Source organism: Haliaeetus albicilla, chromosome 11 (assembly GCF_947461875.1).
Source record: "Haliaeetus albicilla chromosome 11, bHalAlb1.1, whole genome shotgun sequence".
Taxonomy (NCBI): Eukaryota; Metazoa; Chordata; class Aves; order Accipitriformes; family Accipitridae; genus Haliaeetus; species Haliaeetus albicilla.
In genome coordinates, this window is record NC_091493.1 from 3,442,742 (window position 1) to 3,462,412 (window position 19,671).

The window sequence follows — 19,671 nt, forward strand, 5'->3', positions numbered from 1 at the left end:
CCTGCAGCCCCGGGAGGCGCCACGAAGCCGGCGTGGGACCCCACCTGCGCCGCACACCCCCACGGGAGGAGGCGGGGGGGGGCGGGAATGTCCGAGCTGCTCGCGGCCACGTTTAAACGCCGGGCGCAGGGAACGGGCCGCACGGCTGCGGCTCCCGGGAGGAAGAGGAGGAGGAGGAGGCGGCACTGTTTAGTCTACCAGCCGCGGGGAAGCCGGGCGGGCCGCCTCGGCCCTGCCTGCCGGCGCGACGGCGCCCTCCCGCCCCCCTCCGGAGGCTGCCGGCTCCCGTTACGTAACGGCCGTGAGGGCCGGGGCACCGGCCCCTCGTCGGGAAGGCCGGACGGCGGAGCGCTGCCACGTATCACCCCCGCCCACGTAACGGCCGCCGCGGCCTCCGGACCGGGACGTTCCCCTCAGGGCGCGCCCCGCCGCCTCGTCCCCCTGACCCACCCACACGCCGCCGCCGGTGAGAAGCGCGGGCGGTCGAGCCTCACCTGAGAGAAGGAGGGGGGTGGGGGGGCGGCGGCTGACAGGACGGGACGGGGCGCGGAGCGGACGGCGCCGGTAACGGCCAGCCGCGAGCTGCCCAGTAGCGTAACCGACCGCGCGCGCGGAGGGCCCCGCGGAGGCTTTTATAGGCGCCCAGGCCACGCCCCCACCCCGTCCCCCGTCCCGCGCGAGGCGGGGGGGGAAGGGGGGGGCGGGGCGGGCGGGCGCCCGGCGCGCTACGTGAGCTCGGTCACAGCGGCGGCCGCCCCACTGCGCAGGCGCCGCCGGCCTCGCTCCACGTGGGCGCGCGGCCCTCGGGGTCCCCCCGCCCCCCCGGCCTGGAGAGCGCAGCGCTTGGTCGCCACCGGCAAGGAGAGCACCCCAAAACGCGGGTTTTTTTCTTATTTAGCCACATAGGCGGAGAGAAGTTAGTCGAAAATGGGAACCTCCGCCAGGACGATAAAAAACTGTGAGAAACATGAAGCCGAAAGTGTCATTTTGGCAGTAAAAGTTCCCAGAAAAGGCCCCCAAAATGCCCGCAGCCCTGCCCGGCCCCTCGCCCTGCCGCCAGGGCGGCGGAGTCCCACAGGCACCCCCGACAGCATCCCCCTGCTCCCCCCAGGAGACGGGTTTTGCTGGAGGGCAGAGCCCGGGGCAGGACCCCCGCTGCCGCCGCGGCCTCGCCAGCCCCAGCGAGGAGGGGGTCGCTTCCACAGCCCCCCGGCTGACGCTTCCCAAGGGACCTTCCAGTCGGCGTTTGCTTTTTTGACCGCCATGGCACCTTGTCGGCGAGTCACGTTGGATGCGCGATTCGGTGTCGTCTGCCCCGATTCTCATTTCGGGAGCGAGCCAGCTCTCCTCCTCTCCTCGCGCCACAGCTAACGCTCACCGAGGGTCATCTCACCTCTGACTATTTCTATTGATGATTTTGATTCTAAACCAACTTCGCACCCCCTGCTCTCCAGTGAGCATCATCTGCTGTATTTTACCACGTACGTTCTGTCCCATCATCTGAGTGCTTGCTGGTAACCAAAACTTTCGCTAGTCTTCTGCAAAACCCAGGTGAAGATGGTTCCAGATTGACGGTACCCTCACCAAGTGCCTTTTCTGAAGCAGCCTCCCCTCCTTCTGAGGCTTCCACCTGAACTTGGCTGACCCCAAAGGCATCTTGCAAGGCAGTATCAAAAGCCATAGCACGAAGCAGATCACCTCTCACCACCCCTCTCCGGCACACGAGAGCCCTCGGCTATCACAGAAAGGCGTTAATGTGTCTTTCTGCGACAGATCTATGCTGACCGTTCTTTGTTTTCTAGGAGTTCGTAAACAAACTAGTTATTTGTTCGTTGTACTTCCAGCATTTCAGTTAGAATCGGGGACATTCATAAGCAATTTTTCCGTTCTTTTTAGACGTGGGCTTCAAATGAAGAATCACCTCCTTACTTGCCTAGCCAGCCTGTGATCCTCCTTCTTTTAAGACACACATTTTTGGCCACCCCTAGCTGGAAAGCTTTCACAACAACAAAGTGTGAGTGCTGGCATGGGGGTAATGGGGGTCAAAATCCCCATCTAATGCACATTCTTTAGCAGGGCTACTTTCAACTGGCTTAAAGTCACCTAATTCCTAAGAGGTAACCGGAGGTTGCAGCATGATCCGTAACTAAGATTTCTTCCCTGTACCTAAACCGTTGCCTCAGCTTCAGCTCCCTCAGCAATGTCTTTTGAAGAGCAAACATCACGACATCGGGTGTTATGCCCCATTTTGGGGAAGACTACGAGATGTGACGTATCTCATATGAGAAACAAACAACAACATTAAATGAATTTAGTCAGTTCTTATCCAGATGTGGACACAGATGTGTCCACACAGCCAACTACATCGCCAGTACTGCGAGCGCTGCTGCGCCAGAGCAGGAAGAAGGCCAGTTTTTAGTGGAACTATCCGTCAAAAAATAAGCCTTCCTTTCCTCTCGTTTTGGTCGTCTTCCAACAGAAATACTACTCCTACAACTAGCAGGAAATGCTGGAATGATATCCAAGCTTCTAGCTGAGGCATCTAGTTAAAGCCCTATTATCCAAAGAGTCCATAATATCTAGCCAGAGATTTAACAGCAGCTTCTAGAGATTTGGCAAAACCTCACACACTGTAGAGGCAATCAGATTCTTTCTAGCGAGATTCACTGCCTTCTCAACATCTTTTGCACTATTCAGATATTTTTAGAAAGTAAGGCAGACAGTGGAGAACAACAAGTTTATTAGCATGTTTAGTAGTGGGCTCGCTTGTACTGGTCAGCATGGGGCTGAAGGCAAAGAAATTTCTCCTAAAAGGAGCCCAGGATTTTGGCATCTACCAAGCAATCAAATCAAGAGTTGTTTCCAATAGTCATGGCATCATCTTGCTCCATGAATCTGTTTCTGCCCCTTATCGATACTTTCTGCCAGTTAGGTAGAGAGCACTTACTCATTTTCTCCTGCCTTCCTCAACTCCGGCATAGTCACTGGTCTTGTGCGTTATCACCCACTATCAAATGCTGATGGGGTTGGACAGCTTCAAGCAGGCCTTAGCAGAGCAATTTGTTACGTCAACACCTTATTAAAGAAGCACTTGCTATCTCTAAGAACAAGTGCAACAGGAACACTTCCTGAGAGAGAACCGCAGCAGAACAAGCGGCTTTCAGACTTTCTTTAGGATTTGCAGAGCCCTGTGTATTTTCTAGCAGAAACACTGACTCCTTTCTAGCAAGCGCGAGCCTAACAACATGCTTCCTCTTCTGAGCAATCCTGTAGAAGCACGCCATAGGCCCTAAGCTGAAGGATACTAAAAGAAAGGTCCATCTAAAACAAGAATGAAGCACGAGATGCCTCATAAGAACACAACTGTAGTAGCTCACACCAAAGCTTCATTTAACCCGTGCTGCCTGGAGTACTGCCCCAGCCTCCAAACACTTTTAACTTAGGGATTTTCTCAGTCTGATGTGGTCTGTCTATTTAGTAACCCTCAATGGAGTTCCCCATTAAGTATTTCTCCTGTCTTGAGCTAGAACGGTTTTGCATCCACAACATCCTTTACCTAAGGGATGACAGTTGCGCCATCCCTTAGCCAGGGCGTGGAAAACCACTTCTGTTTGTTCACTGGGAACGCGGCTCCAGGTAGTTAGATTTGATTAACCAGGATCCTGCATGGGACGAGAAAGCGAACAGTTGGTACCTATCCCTTACACGGGCTGAAGTATCAGAGCCTACCTAGTTCCTGGCAGTGGCTCTGCTCCAAGTCTTTGATCATACTTGTCCTCTTTGAACCTTTTCCTGTTTTTCAGTATCCTTTTGGAGATGACGGGCCGTGACCTGCATACAGTGTTTGAAGACACAGGTGAGTCATCTTTGTATCATAACAAGTTAGCTCACAGTACTGCTTAGCTTTTTAAAGTGTATTAACAACTTAAGTTTACGCTCTGTAAAGGGATGAAGCCTCATATATTTTCATGCACATTAATCAAACAATGCTAGTCTGCTCCCAAAATGAAGTCATAACCTGTAGTCAAGAGGCTGGATCCTATCATCAGTTATTTTGTGCAGTGCAGCAAATCAGTGCCAGAGCTTGAGGATCTTCCCTAACCAACAGCAGCAGGGAGGGGAAAAGACAAAAACCACACATGCTACCCCAATAAGCTGAAATGAGCAAATCCTACTAAAATGTAATTCGGATGAAGTTAAAGTGTCTCCACTACACCTGGGCAAGCATTAGGAGCACAGTATGTATTCAGCAGTACCAAATTAGACAGTTTGTTTCCTTCAAGGTCCCCGCCCTGAGTATGAGAAACTGTAGGAGTCTATCATATGCATAATATATACTACAAGTCTTAACTTTAGAGAAAAGCCAGATTTGGTTAGTTTGCATCTAAAATTTAATGATAGAGGGAAAGACTGCTCATTAACTTTCTCTTTAAAGAAGTGGTTTGTCTTTCCTTGGGCTCTTCCTAAAAAAGAAATATTTTTTTACCAAGAGGTTTCTTGTGGCTTGACCATAAGTTTTCAATGTGAGTTTGCTAGTTTTATGTATTTAAAGCAATTAACAGTTGTTTTGCAAGGGCCAGCTGTTAGCAATTCTAATGCTTGTTTCTGCTTATTGGGGGCAGCTGGAAAGACACAAAACAGATCAGCAAGAAAAAACTAGATTACTAGTATAACCGTTATTAGCCTAGAATTGCATTTTCCAGCCACTTCTTTGGCTTGAAAAATCTTTTACCAACTGCTAACACCAATATAAGTATTTTACAAACACAGATTTAAAAAAAAAAAAATCTTAGCAACATAGGACCAAAGATTTGCCTATTTTGCAATCTTGTCCATGTAAGAGATCACAAGGATTCATTCCCACTGCTTGTGTCCTCCTTGCCTGCTCCTTTTGTTTGCTCTTTGTGCATCAGGAGAGTCTCAGGGATTCACTTCCTCTGGTGGCCTGCCAAAGCTCAAATTAGTAAACTACAGGAAGCTGTCAGAGATGCATTTGCATGGCCAGGCCTTCACTTTGCTCACTGGGTTGCGTCTCGAATGGAGTACAGTATCTGCAGGGGACAAATAACAGTTTATAGATGCGATTCACACAACTCAGAGCCCAGTTCAAAAACACTTACAAAGAAGTAACTTGGTGCCAAAGTGACAACTGATATTTGTACTCCTTAAATTAAATAATTATGTGAATAAATGACAAGGAAGCCTCTATTATTTTCAGAATCATCTCCCCTGCTTATATACTGTGGAAATATTTAATTGGGTAATGTGCAATCACAAGCAGGTGTATGGACCCTTGGAGAAGGCACAAGGAATCTCTCACAAACTGCATAGCTTCCCACCAGTCAGATCAGTCACAGAAGTGACTCTAATCTTGTCTTCTCTGCATAGCTTCACACAGCACTGAGGCCAGCTATACACAATTGGGCTAATCCATGGGTTTTTTTCAGCTGCATATAGCAATGAGAGGCTACAGCACTGCACTGCCTTCAAAGTAGTCTTCACACTGCAGCGTAGTGCTCTGGCTTTTAATCCTTCATGTGGATAGGGGTGCACTTACCAAATGACAGATTGCTTTGGGCTAAAGAAGGTTGAAAGGCTGTCCCAAGATTTGAGGTCCAAAATATCTTCCCCAACTGCTTCCCTCTAAAACCAGCTCTTCTTGCAAGATCCATTTCTGGGGGCACTTAGGGTCAATAAGTCCATTAGTTTAACAGCAGGGTGGATACTTCCCTTAGAGATTATATTTCAATCCTTTATCTTATTAAGGGAAGATGTGTTTTGTCCATTAATCCAATTAGCCTAGTGGATTAATAAAATTGGGCTTGCTCTGTTTCAGGAAGCACACAAATACCAGTCAAGCATAATTAAACCTGAACTTGTAAGTAATGCTGGTAACAGGAGTGCTATTTCCCTGCACATTCTATTTATTATTTTTTAAAAGCTATGCTCTCAAGTTACATGACGTGAATTCTTGATTAGAATGTCTCAATTCATGACCAAAAGCAAAAGGCTGCCCTGAAAACATTTACTTTCATATGTTTATAAAATTCTCTTTGTGCTAAATATAGGCAGGTAGGTTCCAGCCCAGAATAATGTTTTCAGTACTTGAGAGGAATCTGTTTGTTCAGTTACAAAGGCATGAAAATAATTTGTCATTATTCTGACATCTGTTTTGGCAAAGCATGCTTTCTGATCAGAGCTATTCACTTACAAATTCAACTGTGGGTCTGAGTGCTTGAACACTGAACAGCTCCATCCTTTAGATATATACAGCTCTTGGTGTATTTTCCTGTTTGAGGGCATAATGGTCCTTAACTTTAAACAATGCTGTTATGTTACTGATACAAAAACCGGAGAAGCTCAGAAGAAAAAAAAGAAAAAAGAGAAGGAAACTAACAGGAAGAGACGACTCTGCTAAAAACGGCTCAAGTTACTGCGGTAGGATTGTTCTCATAGTAACTTCTGCTTGACAAAATACAGCATGTGGGTTTCTGATAGAATGAAGCAGGTGGTGGGAGGGGGAAAAAAAAAAAAAGAGAGTTTACTCTCGGGCAGCCTCACTAACTCCAGAAGTTAATCAAAATCCGGAGCAGACAGTCAGCCATCTAGCTTTGCCAAGCAGCAGCCTGCGCAGAACTACATTTCCCAGCGCTCCCAGTGGGGGAAGAGCGACTGGGACCCAGTAAGAGAGCTCCTCTGCTGTTTGCTGTAGGAGCAGTGCTTCTTCTAACCGAGGTCAACGTGGGACTCTCATAGCTGGAGACAGACACCACTCCGTTCTGTACAGAGCGCAGTAAGTGGGGAAAACGTGTGGGGAATGGCTGGCCTAGGTCCAACTCCTGCCAGTTGTACAGCGTAGGTGAGGTTTACAGGCAAGACAGGGGAGTCTGGGCTGGCCTCCTGAGATCAAGTTTTTACTGTCTCCACCTCTGCGTTTTCAATGATCCTAACAAAATCTGGCATTGTGGTTCCCAGGAAGGAAGGAAGAGTTAAGCGCCTGCAGATGTTGCATTTCATTCCATCGTTGCAGGTACAAGCCATTCCTCTTGTGCCTACCCCCGTCACATTCTGCTGCTCATTCCAGAGCAAAGTGCAGAACTCCTCCATTCGCTGCTGTGCTGGAGATTTTCACACACTAGTCTATATGAGACATGGGGGCGGAGAAGCGACGGACACGTAATCGTCACACCACAAAATTGTTTCAGACACGGTCTCTGCGACAGTCGCCGTCCTCGTGTGCGTCTGCCTGAGCCTGCTGGCAGCGTGCCGAGTTCCCGCTGCTGCGGCTGAAGCGCCGAGCAGGGACGCTGATGTTCGCCCCAGCAGCTGCCACAGTGGGCTTGGCTCCCCTCTATCCCCAGGGATCATCCCGGTGAAGACCACCCTCAGCTGAGACAGTGGGAAAGAGAAATCCAGAGCAGAGATGTCAGAAGCCGCAAGGCAAAGCCCCCACGCTGCTCGCTACAGAAACTGCCTCCTCGTAGAGACAGGAGCCTCTACTCAGGCTTGGGAGCCATCACTGACCTTTACTGAGAGGAAGGACTCTCAGACTCTTCTTTGGCACTGCTTACATGTCTGTAAATTGAAGCAAACATTAACTCCCTCCTTAAAGGGCTTCGAGTTCTGTGGCTGAAAAGTGAAATATTCAAAATAATCGTTAAGGATTGTGAATCACAGATAATTTTTGTTTCAGATGAAGGCTAGAGGTGGTAGCATTTCTGGCTATTTTCTGACATCCTGAAGCTGAGTTCAAACTGCAGTCTCTGACTGCCTGAGCTGAAAATGTGGTAGGATCCTTTGGCACAAAAAACGTTCATGGCTGGAGATGATCCAATTCAGCTGCAACTGCTGTCTCTCGTCTAACTCGGGGAATTCTCTTCCGCAGCTGATATTTTGTCTTTCATTCTCTTCTGGCATCAGTGCCTTTCCCACAGATCTACTGTGTGCTGCAATAGGATGTTCAGTTGGATCAAGGCTGTTACAACAGTGTAGGAAACAAACAAGAGAGCAGCCACCGTCACTGCTCTTTTCCCCAGGGATACAGGAGTTTAGGGCAGGAACATTTAATCTAGTCTTATAGCAATGTCTGTAAGACCTGTGCACACTCAACAGATGGAAACAAACTGAGGTATCTTTAAATAGTCTTTAAAAATTGCCTGAAACTGGGTTTGATGTGTGACTAGAGACTAAGGCCAAAGTGATAATTTTAGGAAGCAGATGCCAGCATTCTGCAGACTCTGCGAGAGGGAGATTTCTGGTGGCAGTGGGTTATTACACCTTTAAAATCAAACTTAACTTTGTAGGGCCGCTGCATTATATTCTATGCTTCTCTTTAGGCAGAGACGGCTACCTGTAGGTGTCGGTTATGGCTACGATTTATCAAGCAGTGTATAGAAGAGCTTCCTCTCTCTTCTGCAGGTTACACTCTACCTATGTTAGAAAAATGAGGTAAGTTCTCATCTGATTCTTGCGTACAGTGAGAAGATCAGAGTTTGGCACTCTTGTGTCCACTGTCACAAGCAGCCCTACCTAAATCTAACCCAGGGTTTAATCTTTTAACAGTTCAGCAATAATATAGTAATGTTATGTGAGCTGGTAACAGTCAAAATCTCTCCACTCCCTTCACCACTGATAAGAACTGGTTCTCTCAGGCTGAAGCTCTGTTAATGAATGCCTATGCTTGCTGTCCTAGCTAAAGATCTCTTAAAATACAAGGCAGACTTGAAGTGATGCCGCTCACCTCGTTTTAAATACTACTTCAGACAGTCTGAAAGAAGCACATCCTGACACCTTTTTTCCAATGACTGCTTTTCCTAACACAGGCCCCGGCCAGCTGGGCCCTAATACTTCAGCTGGGTCTTTACCTCTCACGTCAGTGTGACAGGTAGAATGTACCCTGCAGTAATGCATGTAGCCTGATGGGAAGCGTATTCAACATCTGAACTGCTCAGTAGCCTTGCTGAACAGGACTTGGAGCCAACCAGATTGGAGGGATAAAAGGGAAGATCAAGGTTTCCTGCACACAAATGATCATGTCTATAAAGCAGACCTCTTGGATTAAGAGACTGGGTTACTGATCTTCTCAGATGTCCAAGACTTGAAGTTGCTTGTGTGGTAGTAAGTATTGCAATATTTTCTGCCACAGAGCACCTTCACTAGAGGCTACAGCCCACCAAAGAGTAGACTCAGCTCTTGACAACTCTAGAAGTGTGTGGAATACATAAAATCTGTATTGTCCATTCAGCGCCCCTGCTCTTTGCAACATAAATGCATCCAAATAAGCGTAACACAGGTAATCTCAACATGATCTTGAATGTATCTTCCCAATTCTTTTCTCACTGCAGATACTTAAATGAGCTAAAGGAAGATGATAGCCTTTGTAGACAAGCCCAGACCTCAGGAGCTTTCTACCTCTTTCACAATCTCTCCCCCTTCCTGCAGCAAGTTGGGAAGAAATATTTGGTACCACAGCTCAGTGCAACAGGTAAGCAGGTGTCCGGAAAGATCACACAGCTGAAATGATACACAGTCATTAGCAATAAGCAACCTCTTACATGGGGGCTGAAAATCTATCAAGCTGTGCAGGAACATCCTGCTATATGTAGCACACTATTTGTTAACAACCAAAGACTATTTGGAGTGAAAACCTTGGCGTGCAGACACAAGCTCATGCTCTTCACACACATGGTACCAATGTATACCTGATCTGCTTTGAGATGATCAGTGTTAAACATTTGGGACCGTGCCTTTTGAAGAGAAAGGGCTGGCAGGAAAACAAGCAAGGTCTAACCAACAAAGGTTATTTGGCATTACGTAGGAAAAGTTTTCATTGAGAGAAAGGTATTGGCTGGTGTAGGACAGAAACAGAATGGACAGCTGCTCCCCAAGCATTATAATATTTGCATCTGTAGCTTCACATGGTCAACACTTCCAACAGCTAGAAGGAAAGCCAGACTTTCAGTCTCCATCCAGGTGGGACTGCTTGTCTGGTCCCCTCTCTCACATGGGCACCCTGCCTTAAACCAAGACTGCGTGTGCTTTGAAGATGCAGAGAGAGCATCATGGTTGTATGAATTTGCTTTCATCACAGCTTTTTCTTCCCCTTTCCCCTGCTGTTTAGAGATGAAAAGGATCCTGGAGAAATTCAAAGAGACTGAACAGTGGATAGAGAAGTCGGTGCTGATCGGTTGTTCAGACGAGCACGTACCACTCTTTGCCCTGGATTTAGGTTGGATGACTCCTCTTCCGTGTCAGCATCATGTTTGATGCACTGAGATGAAGACGCTGCCTAGGCAGCATCGTTAGTCCTTGCTGGGTGAACATTTACTGCCAAAGAGGACTCGGTTGAGTCTCTGTAGGAGGTGTTGTGAGCATGGCGGGTCAGGGCCACAGAACTGCATTGCTGTTCCTGTGCGTGTGTTAGTAAAGGTGGGCTGTTGGCAGGTCACAACATTTGGGAGTGTCACCACTGATGTGATGTCACTTCCATGGGAACTTCCAGAAATTGTATACCGGAACAATGAAGGGCGTAAAGTTGGGACAATAACTGCAATTTACTAGATCAAAGATTTTTTTGTTGTTGTTGTTTTTTTAAACAGGAGCCTTGGAGAAATCAGACATTGAGTCTGAACTCAAGGGATCATTTACTGACTTATGGAAAGCTCTCTTCGTAGTGGATGGGAAGGATTCTCCTTTGCTGGCTTCGGTATTGTACAGGATTTTTTACTTTAAGAAGTTGCAATTTCTAACATCTAATGTGTCCCATATTGATTTATGATTTAATATGTATTGTGGAAGTACTTACTGTACACTTTCATTGACCTAGTACAAACACACTATAAATTACAAACACACTATAAATTACAGCGGTTTTCCCAAAGTTGCAATCCCAAAAGCAAGCTGCAACAGAAACAGACAAGTGGCTTAAAAATGACCGCAGTAATTAGCCATTTAGCATCAACCTGCTGTATGTCCAGTGTCAAACATACTGATCTTATCAGTAGTCACAGCAATCCCAGTTTGTCCTCATCTTAATAACTGTCAGGCACTAGTTTTCTGTAATCTTCTAGGCGAACTGAATTTCAAGAATGAACTTACAGATCTTCTCTCAGAGCTACTCTTTTAAAACTACTCACTTATAAGCTGTTCCTCTGCAGATGCCCTATGTTTGGAAGCCCTAAGAAAAGACCTGTGTGTGAAAATCAGCTGTCCTGACCCATAAGTAGAAATAGCTGATGTTTCCTTTCCTGCTCTATAATGTTTGTGGTGCTTGGTCTATTTTTCAAGAAGGTATTCAAGGTTGGAGGCTCTTTAGAATAGTTCATTTCCCATTACTACTCCCACTATATCCTAATAAAGAACAACTCTTCCTCACCTCACCTGAACATGGTCAAATTTGGATGCTAAAGCAAGAAGCATGAAACATCAACTGCAGAATCTGCCATTTTTCAAACCAGTGCCCGTACTTAGTTTACCTTTCTGAGGCTTCCAAACATAATCAGAGTTTATCCACATGACTGCGTGCTGGGGAGAAGACAGCAACGTATCATTCAGGGAGACTGCTCTGAATCATTTCTTTCACCCAGGTATAAATAAGATTTGTGTTTCTCTCTTGGTGTTCACAGGCCCAGTCCCTTCTTCGGTGGCACGATTCCCACCAGTATTGTAGCAAAACTGGGCAGCCCACTCAGAAAAATATAGCTGGCAGCAAGCGCGTCTGCCATGCCAGCGGAATAATTTACTATCCACAGGTGAGCACGTGAACAGCAAAGGTAAGCAACACAGGGTCTCTGTGGCAACAAGCCAATGCTGCTGGGTTGCACGGAGGGGAACCTGTAAAAGGCAGCAGGAGTGCTTTGGGTACTTTTTCTGTAGAGTTCATCCAGTTGACCCCCAGCCAGCTAGGAAAAGCAACAATTTGCAGTTACCTGTTTGGTCTGAACTCCTTGCTTTGCTTTTTGATGCATTTGCTAGATGTCTCCAGCAGTTATCACCCTGGTGTCTGATGGGAGCCGGTGCCTCCTTGCACGACAGCCCTCATTTCCCCAGGGGATGTACAGCAGTCTGTCAGGCTTCTGTGACTTGGGTAAGGCAATCTCTGATCCAGCGTGGTGGCCTCAGACATGCAGGGCGTGGGGGCAGAATGGGGGGGACATCAAGCCTGTTCACAGATGAGGATGGAAACATAGACGGTATCAGGATAAAACATAGTGGCTCTAAATAGATTGGTGTTGCCATTCAGACAGAATTCCAAATAGCTGAATGTATCTGAAGAGAATGGGAATTCGGGGTATACAGCAGTTGCTCTAGTCCCTGATGGTAAATACAAGTATAAGACTCCCCAGGTTAGAAGCCTGGATACTTTTTTAGTCCATTTTGTGTCTAGTGCAGGCTGGCTCAGAAGAAAAACTACAGGCCTCTTGTTACAGGAGGGAAAATAGCTTAAAAAGGGAAATGATGGAGAGAGGCAGCATTGTTCTGTCCACCAGCTGTATATAGACAAAGCTAAAAATGTCTCTGATGCCTCTGTTTAAGGGAGGTAAGCATTGTTGATGAATTTAATTGAGCATCCTGCTGACAAGCGTTTCCAGGTCAGCACAGTCAGAGCTCCTGCGTGCGCGGTCAGGGCTGGAACACCTCAGCAATGAGTGTGCCTACATTTTCTTTGCCACAGTTTGCTGCCCTGAGGCCAGGCCATCCTTACCTAACTTTGGTTGCTTGTAGGTGAAAACGTGGAGGAGACAGTCCGGCGAGAGGTGGCAGAAGAGGTGGGCCTGGAGGTGGAGTCACTCTGGTACTCAGCTTCTCAGCATTGGCCCTTTCCCAGCAGCTGCTTACTAATAGCTTGTCATGCAATGGTGAGAGCACAGCAGGCTGAGGTGAGCAGACTCGGGTTTCCCTGAGGCATTTCACTGCCCTCCTTATGTAGCAAAATCTCTTTCAGTCCACAGACATTTAGTTTGGAGAGCATCAGATCCTCTCTAAATGCAGTTTTCTATCGGCTTTCTCTACAAGTGAAGAAAAAACTTCAAAATAATCGTATCTTCTGTTGCAACGTGCCAGATTTTGCACAGGTCACTGTATATATACAAGCCCAGAGCCCAACACCCCTGTATTTTTTTCCTCTGAACTTTGCAGAGGAGGTGGTCTCTGGTATTAATATCGTACTTGCCACAGAACATGCAGATTCTGCCATGTTAATTACTGTGCTCAGACACTGGTACTTTGCAGGCCAGTGCCGTGATGGAATAGGGCTACCTGATTTGTGACTTCCCTAAGGAAACCAAGACCATAAAGCACTGGTGGATAGTAATGTCCCTTCCTGTATTGGCGTCAGCACTTAATTCAGGCATGGATAAAGCACTGTGGGCATTCTAGCATAGAATCTTTGCGGTTACAAGAACAAGCCAGGTACCACTGCCCACATTTAAATCTGATTTAAGGAACTCTCAATTCTTTCCAGATCAGTATGAACAGCCTGGAACTAGAGGAAGCCCGTTGGTTTGCTCTGGAGGAAATCATGGAGGGTCTCAAGAGAGAGCCTGGATCTTCAAAGCAAGATGACGGTAGTTTTTTACCCTGGTTCCCTCCCAAACAGGCCATTGCTCACCAGCTGATTTGTGAGTGGGTTAAGCAGCAAACTTCACAGCCGGCTTAGGCATGACTTAATCAAGTCTGCGATTCTACCAGAACTACAAAAGCTCGACAGAAAAGCTTCCAAAGTTACTGAAGGCCCAAGTCTGTGTTACAGTGAGGATAGCACCAGGCTGATGGCAGTCTTACACTTAGACACATAGACCTACAAAGCCACTTCTAAACCGATCATCCTCAGACAACTCCATGTACAGTGGATCACCTTTGAGATCCCATGACTTGCAGTAAATATACAATAAAATTCTTAGTTCCAAAACATCAAACTTACTGCGACCAGCTGCTGCTGTTGCCCAGCAAGCAACCGAACCGTGAGCCCCTGGCACCTGCGTCCCATTTTCCTCCATTTTATCCACCTTGGATAGATTTCAAATGCACAATTTTTACAGAAAAAAAAAAGCGACAGTGATGCCTTTCGGTGTTCACACTTACATGGATCTGGAAGAACTATAAAAAAATGGAAAAAAACCCCACTGCCTGTACACTCTCTGCTTCTTCTGTTCCCCTTCCCATTCAATCGTCCAGTTTCATGTAAAACATCCTTTTTTTTTTTTTTGCAAATGTTAAGTGGGCTCCTACTTTGTTGAGATACCTGAGCAACTAAAAATATCTCTAGAGGCACCACTTTCCCCACCAGTAAGACAGTGTTACTTCCATCCCAAGGAAGAGAGAACAGAGCTATCTGGTGGTAGAGAGTGGAAGAGCAAAACCTACATAAAAGCATATTAGAACCCAGATAATGCAAAGGTGAGAGGAACTGCTGCAAGGACTGCACTTCTGACAGAGAAAAATCCTGAGAGGCTCAATGCCTCTTACCGTGTGCCAAAAGTCTTGCCTGGAGAGCTGGTCTTGTTTTACTGAAGAAATGGTGTCACTTCTCTAGAGGGAGAGTGACAAAGAGACAGTCTGGGCAAGGAAAGCTTAGTAAAAGAGACAGATGGAAGGATGTTCAATCTCCTGCTGATTCAGGCCGACAGTCTTTTCTGCCTGCTTGGTCAGAGTTCAAATGCCAAGATTGCAAAGCTGTCAGTACAGATAATTGAAGGGGGAACAGGAATGTATCATTGACTGCCACCATTAGGATTCACTGTAGGTGAAAAAGCAGTGGTAAAAATCTGGAGTCATGACACCTAAGCAGTAAGTAAAAAAAGGCAGCTTTTTCACACCGAGACATGCTTTGTTTCCTCAGAGTTAATTTTACTTTAGGAGGTTGGGAGGGGATTCTTTCAGGCCATGGCGGCATGTGCAAACACCTCTCCCACCCCCACTAACTCTCAGTCAATAAAACCCATGAGCCAGAGCATGCCTTATCATGTCTGTGAACTTGATCTGTCAGTCATCCTGGTAAGAATGTGCTCTGATACAGCTAAGGGCATTGCTTCCTCCCCTCCAGCCCAGCCAGACACACCACAGGAGCCCACACACCACTGAACTAACCTGCAACACTCCTGCATCCAGTTTCCTTTGAAACATGTCTCACTGCCTCTCTTCGTAGTAGTTCATCTTGCTTTCACTCCAATCACACCATTTTAATTCCCCAGCATTTACCTCTTCTTCTCTCATCTCTGGAATCTGCCATTTTCATTTTCAGCCTCACCCCTTCCTCCCCTTCTCTGCAGTAGAAGATATTGAACAGTTAGATACCCGTCAGCAAGACGTTCCTGCTTCTCATCCTCTTTCCTACTTCTCCTTAACGTCTTCCCAACTCCACCCTTATGTAGTTCATTAACGTGCCCCGAGCTTGCTTCCAGTGTACAACATCTAGCTCGATGTACTTAGTACTATTTAATATCCCCACAAGATCTGTTCTCCCAGTGGCAGAAAAAGGACTAAGAAGTAAAAGCAGCGAAAGTAGTACCTACGAATGAAAGGAGGAATGGCTGTGTGATTTCTGCAGTAGTCTGAGCTTTCCGTGTTTTGTTTTTGTACTTCTACAGTACATATTTGCAGTGTATATGTCTGTCAAACCAGTTGCAGTGTGATCAGATTCAACATCGGAGAAAACTCACCTGTGTTTGGGAAACACTGGGTTACTCTGCTTATCAAATTATGTTTTTTAATGTCAAAATGCAGGCTATCAGTGAGCTCTAGCTGAAAGGAGACTGACACCAGCTCCTCCTGAACTGTCCCTTCTACATTGCTGATACAGACCTGTCTTGGTAGGGTGTCCCTTTGGGGTGATGTGGGCACCACAGCAGAAGTCAGGCTGGTCACAGGAGGTGCAATCGTTACTGCTGCCCCCTTGCTCAATGCTGGTGGGCCAGACACTGCCCAGGCTGAAGCTGCTAGATATCCACAGACTTCAGGGCAACACTTAAGAGTCACGGTTTGCCTAATACTCTGATATACCAGGCTTTTTCAGATTTCATCAGTTACTGCCCATTTTCTACAAGACGAATGTTAGAGGAAAAGCAAAGCTATTTTCTCATTTGTTTGCTTTTCTGTGACTCATCTTTTAAAACACAGTTTTAAATGTCTGCATGGTCCTTTTAATTATCAATAAGAAAAAAAGTCTTTTCAATCTACTCAAATACTTTATTTTGGTAGAGCAAGAACAATGACAAGGCAATATTCTCATCACGTTTTTGAAGAGCCTTAAATTTTAAGCTTGATTGTTTTATAAAATCCTTAATCCCTACCCTTCTGACATAGGTATGAAACAATAATGGTGGCCTCTGTTCCTGATGTTAAGAAAGCAGGAACGATTATAGGCGATACACAGCTATGAACAGGACAGAAAAACAAGAAGAGAGAGACATTGTTCTCTCTTGCATTTGCCTCAGAAACCTCGCTGAAGCCTGAATAATACTCACTGCAGTCAAGACAGAACATGCTCCATAAAGGCAGGTGACCTGGAAAAAGAAAGAGGCAATTCCTCTGAAGATGCTTCTTCAACAAAACACAGCAGGGCTTTCCCATGTAAAAGATATCAGGCAGGCAAAATGGGACATAGCAACATATTTCTCTCAAAACCACATCCATTAAATGAATCCTCTTTGGGGACACTTGGCTTGTATAAATCACTGAGACTCCACTGCTTTCAGAGGCTGCAAGGACTTGGGACTTAGAGCAAGACCTACCACTGAAAAGCAGTCAGCCTGTGGCATTACAACCCGGTTGTTTATAAGTATTACCAGTCAGCAGGGTACATGGGCAGCTATAAAATAATAATGTTCATCTGATTAATTTCAAATAGCTTTTTGGAGAGCAATGTAGACAGGTTCAGAGCAGCATTCCACCTACGTACCAAAAGCAGCAGGGCATAAAAGTTATGTTTATCTCCAACAGGTGCCAGCAGAGAATTAGAGTAACCAAACCAAATAATACAACTTGTCTATCTCTGACTGAGGAAGCTCAGAAAAATCTTACCTGGAAATGGTGCGGATTGGTAATTCACTTACACATGCTCTCCCATCACCTTGGGCTGCTCTGCTGCTGCATGGAAAGGTCGCATTTTCCTACCCAGAGGGGTGCTCATCCATTGTGAATGGCAGAAAGTTTGACTTCAGCATTACAGGTCAAGGAGGAAGCTCTTACATCAAGAAATTACTTCACCTTAAAACATGCTCTGAGGCATGGTGGACACGTGCTGAATCTGATGTTTAGCCTGAGAGGACATGAGCACTTAATGGAACGCCCTGACAACATGACTGTGTTAAAGTCATTTTTCAGGTAATCATTTTTCAAGTAACCATGAGCAGTTCAACTCTGGGAGCTGCAAGGGACAGGTTGTCAGAACAACTTGTAATTACACAAATAAAATTCCTGTGCTTCAGTCTGAAGCACTACTACAATGAATTCAGCAGCCCCAGCCTTCAGCTCTCATTTAAAACTTGTTCACTTTTCAACTTAGCAACAGATGGCAAGCAGCTGTGTAAGGGAAAAAATATCACCAGATATCATTCATACAACAATGCATACACCTGGGAGTGACTGAGCACCTCCAAAACTACTTCTGTTAAAAAAAAAGAGGCCAGGTTGCTAATCTGGAAATGGTGCGACTTGATTTTCTTTAAGACCCATCAGTGGTATTTTGTAGACAATCAGGTGCACTCACTCAGTGATGTCCAGAATCATCATTACATGGAGAAACTGAAGCTGGCATCAGCTGTGACAAACACGTCACAAACATAGGAGCAGAAACACAAAGCCTCCCCAGCTCCCTCACAGGGAGAGCAGTATTGGCACAGGAACAGAAAATGCTGACACAACACCCTTCTCCACTGGTCCCTATGCTCAACTGTATATAGCATCTTTTTCTATAGCATTCTCCACAAAACTTCACATCTAAAGAAAATACAGCTACAGAGATAAATAACAGAAGTTAGAAGGCAACGCAAGGAAGAGATTTTTTTCAATAAGAATTGAAGTGATTGGGGGAAAAGAGTGATACACAGTAAGGTCATTCTAATGGCAGAAAATGCAAAGAAGGCCCTGTTTCTATTAGTGGAAATAATGCAAAGGGACAGAGAAGATTTACTAGTATATTAATAGAAGCAGAAAAAGAAGAAAGATGAGGTTTGGGCTAGGGACAGAAGCAAATGCATACATCACTTTTATTAATAAGTCTAAGAATCTCAACAAGGTCTTTTAAGGAATAGGAAGCTGGAAATTCATAAATGCTAAAGGTGGACACTGCAGTCAGGGTGCTAATTAAATGTATGTTTAATTGGACAGGGACAAGAGCAGCTATGCAGCTTTACCTGTGAAACATTGTTGACCAGTTTGTTTAACCAGAACACAGCAAAAGCAAATAGATACTGCACAAAATTCAGTAACTGTGATCTGTCTGCACAATGAAAACCTGGGAAGCTTTTATTAGTGAAAGAAAATACGTCTACAGTCACAAGGGGTACACAGTAATGATCTGAGGAAATACGATAGTTAAATATGGCTGCTGTTAGTATGCAACATGGAGAATGCCTCAAATAAACTAGATTATATTCCAGCACTAACTGTATGGCCTTATAACTGCAGGTAAGGTTAATAACCCTCACCAATTTAAAAAAAAAAATAAAATTTGGTCTGAACTAATTTAGATTAACATCACTGCAGTCATTGGATATCATTACTCCTTTTTCCCCATCGAATTACAAAGCCTTTACTGGAAATACCTCATTTTCTCCCTCCTACCTGCAACCCTGGTCAAGTCACTACTTATTTTTTTCTGAATAAACTGAGCTTTACCTTCACATTAGCTTTGCTATTCACTTCCCATCCTTGTGTGCTTGCAAAATTGTGAATATTCATCTGGGAGTGCTGACCCACTTAAGTACGGGCTCTGTTCCAAACAGCAACCCACACTTCACACAGGAGTAACACACAGTGTGATATTCTTCTCCCTCCCTTAATTACTTTGCTTCTTAGCTACAGTTTCACGCCAGAAACCTGTGAATTGTTCATGACACCCTCTTCCATGACACTGCACTCCACAAGACAGTGTCCTAGCCTGGAAGCATAGCCAGCACGTATCCCAACATCTGCCTGTTGTTTCTATCCTATTTCAACAGGACAGGTTGTTACTGTATGTTACTGTAAGAATTCAAACACAAGATAAACTGAATCATGACCACAACAGCAATCTCAGTTATTTGCCCTGAAAGCACAGTTTTGGTATTGAATTAATTATCCACTATTGGCACCTCAAATTTGTAATAGGATACCTTCTCTGTCCTCAGGAGGTGTTGATCAGGTTCCTCAGCTGATGGCTGAGGAACACACTTCATGCATATCAACTAAGGTGATATTTTAGGCTTCACACCCCTGACTTTTCATATTCTTGAGCAATCCTGTTTTTTCAATAGCTCTGTATTCTGCTTTTTCAGCTGAGAACCCCAGCTGACCTCCATGGTGATATTTTCTTTGGGGAATAAACAAAGCTGGAAAAAGAAATACATTTCCATCTTAGACCTGCCAGACCAGATGCTCTTGTGTTCCATTCCAAAGATGTAAAAGGCAAGAGGGAGGGCAGCTGTTGCTGCAGCTTTTGCAGCATCCCAAGGGATCCTGAGGTGGTACAAA

The 19,671-nt window shown here is 45.6% G+C and overlaps 2 protein-coding genes across 14 annotated transcripts in view; one reads left to right on the plus strand and one right to left on the minus strand.

The window, feature by feature from the left end:
• P4HA1 (prolyl 4-hydroxylase subunit alpha 1) overlaps window positions 1-622 on the minus strand; it is a 37,938-nt gene extending 37,316 nt beyond the window's left edge. For 4 of the 6 annotated variants that reach the window (XR_011326790.1, XR_011326791.1, XM_069795876.1 and 1 more), the window contains exon 1: window positions 495-622. The gene's annotated coding sequence lies outside the window, so the exon portion shown is untranslated. The remainder of the gene's footprint in view (window positions 1-494) is intronic. The other 2 variants (XM_069795874.1, XM_069795873.1) reach the window with 1 other exon arrangement.
• Window positions 222-18,847, plus strand: NUDT13 (nudix hydrolase 13). Of its 8 annotated transcripts, XM_069795877.1 has the most exons (12): window positions 222-466; window positions 899-3,856; window positions 6,713-6,793; window positions 6,976-7,573; window positions 8,337-8,448; window positions 9,345-9,484; window positions 10,121-10,228; window positions 10,599-10,705; window positions 11,625-11,750; window positions 11,974-12,085; window positions 12,724-12,878; window positions 13,463-18,847. In XM_069795877.1, the coding sequence occupies exons 5-12, from the start codon at window positions 8,366-8,368 to the stop codon at window positions 13,655-13,657; spliced, it is 1,026 nt and encodes a 341-aa protein (XP_069651978.1). In that variant the 5' UTR covers window positions 222-466; window positions 899-3,856; window positions 6,713-6,793; window positions 6,976-7,573; window positions 8,337-8,365; the 3' UTR covers window positions 13,658-18,847. The 8 variants fall into 8 exon arrangements, 7 of the variants coding, with proteins under 7 accessions (XP_069651978.1, XP_069651979.1, XP_069651980.1 ...); XM_069795878.1 differs by lacking the exons at window positions 6,713-6,793; window positions 6,976-7,573 and having other exon boundaries at window positions 223-466; XM_069795879.1 differs by lacking the exons at window positions 6,713-6,793; window positions 6,976-7,573 and having other exon boundaries at window positions 223-466; window positions 3,804-3,856.
• Window positions 18,848-19,671: the final 824 nt, after the last annotated feature.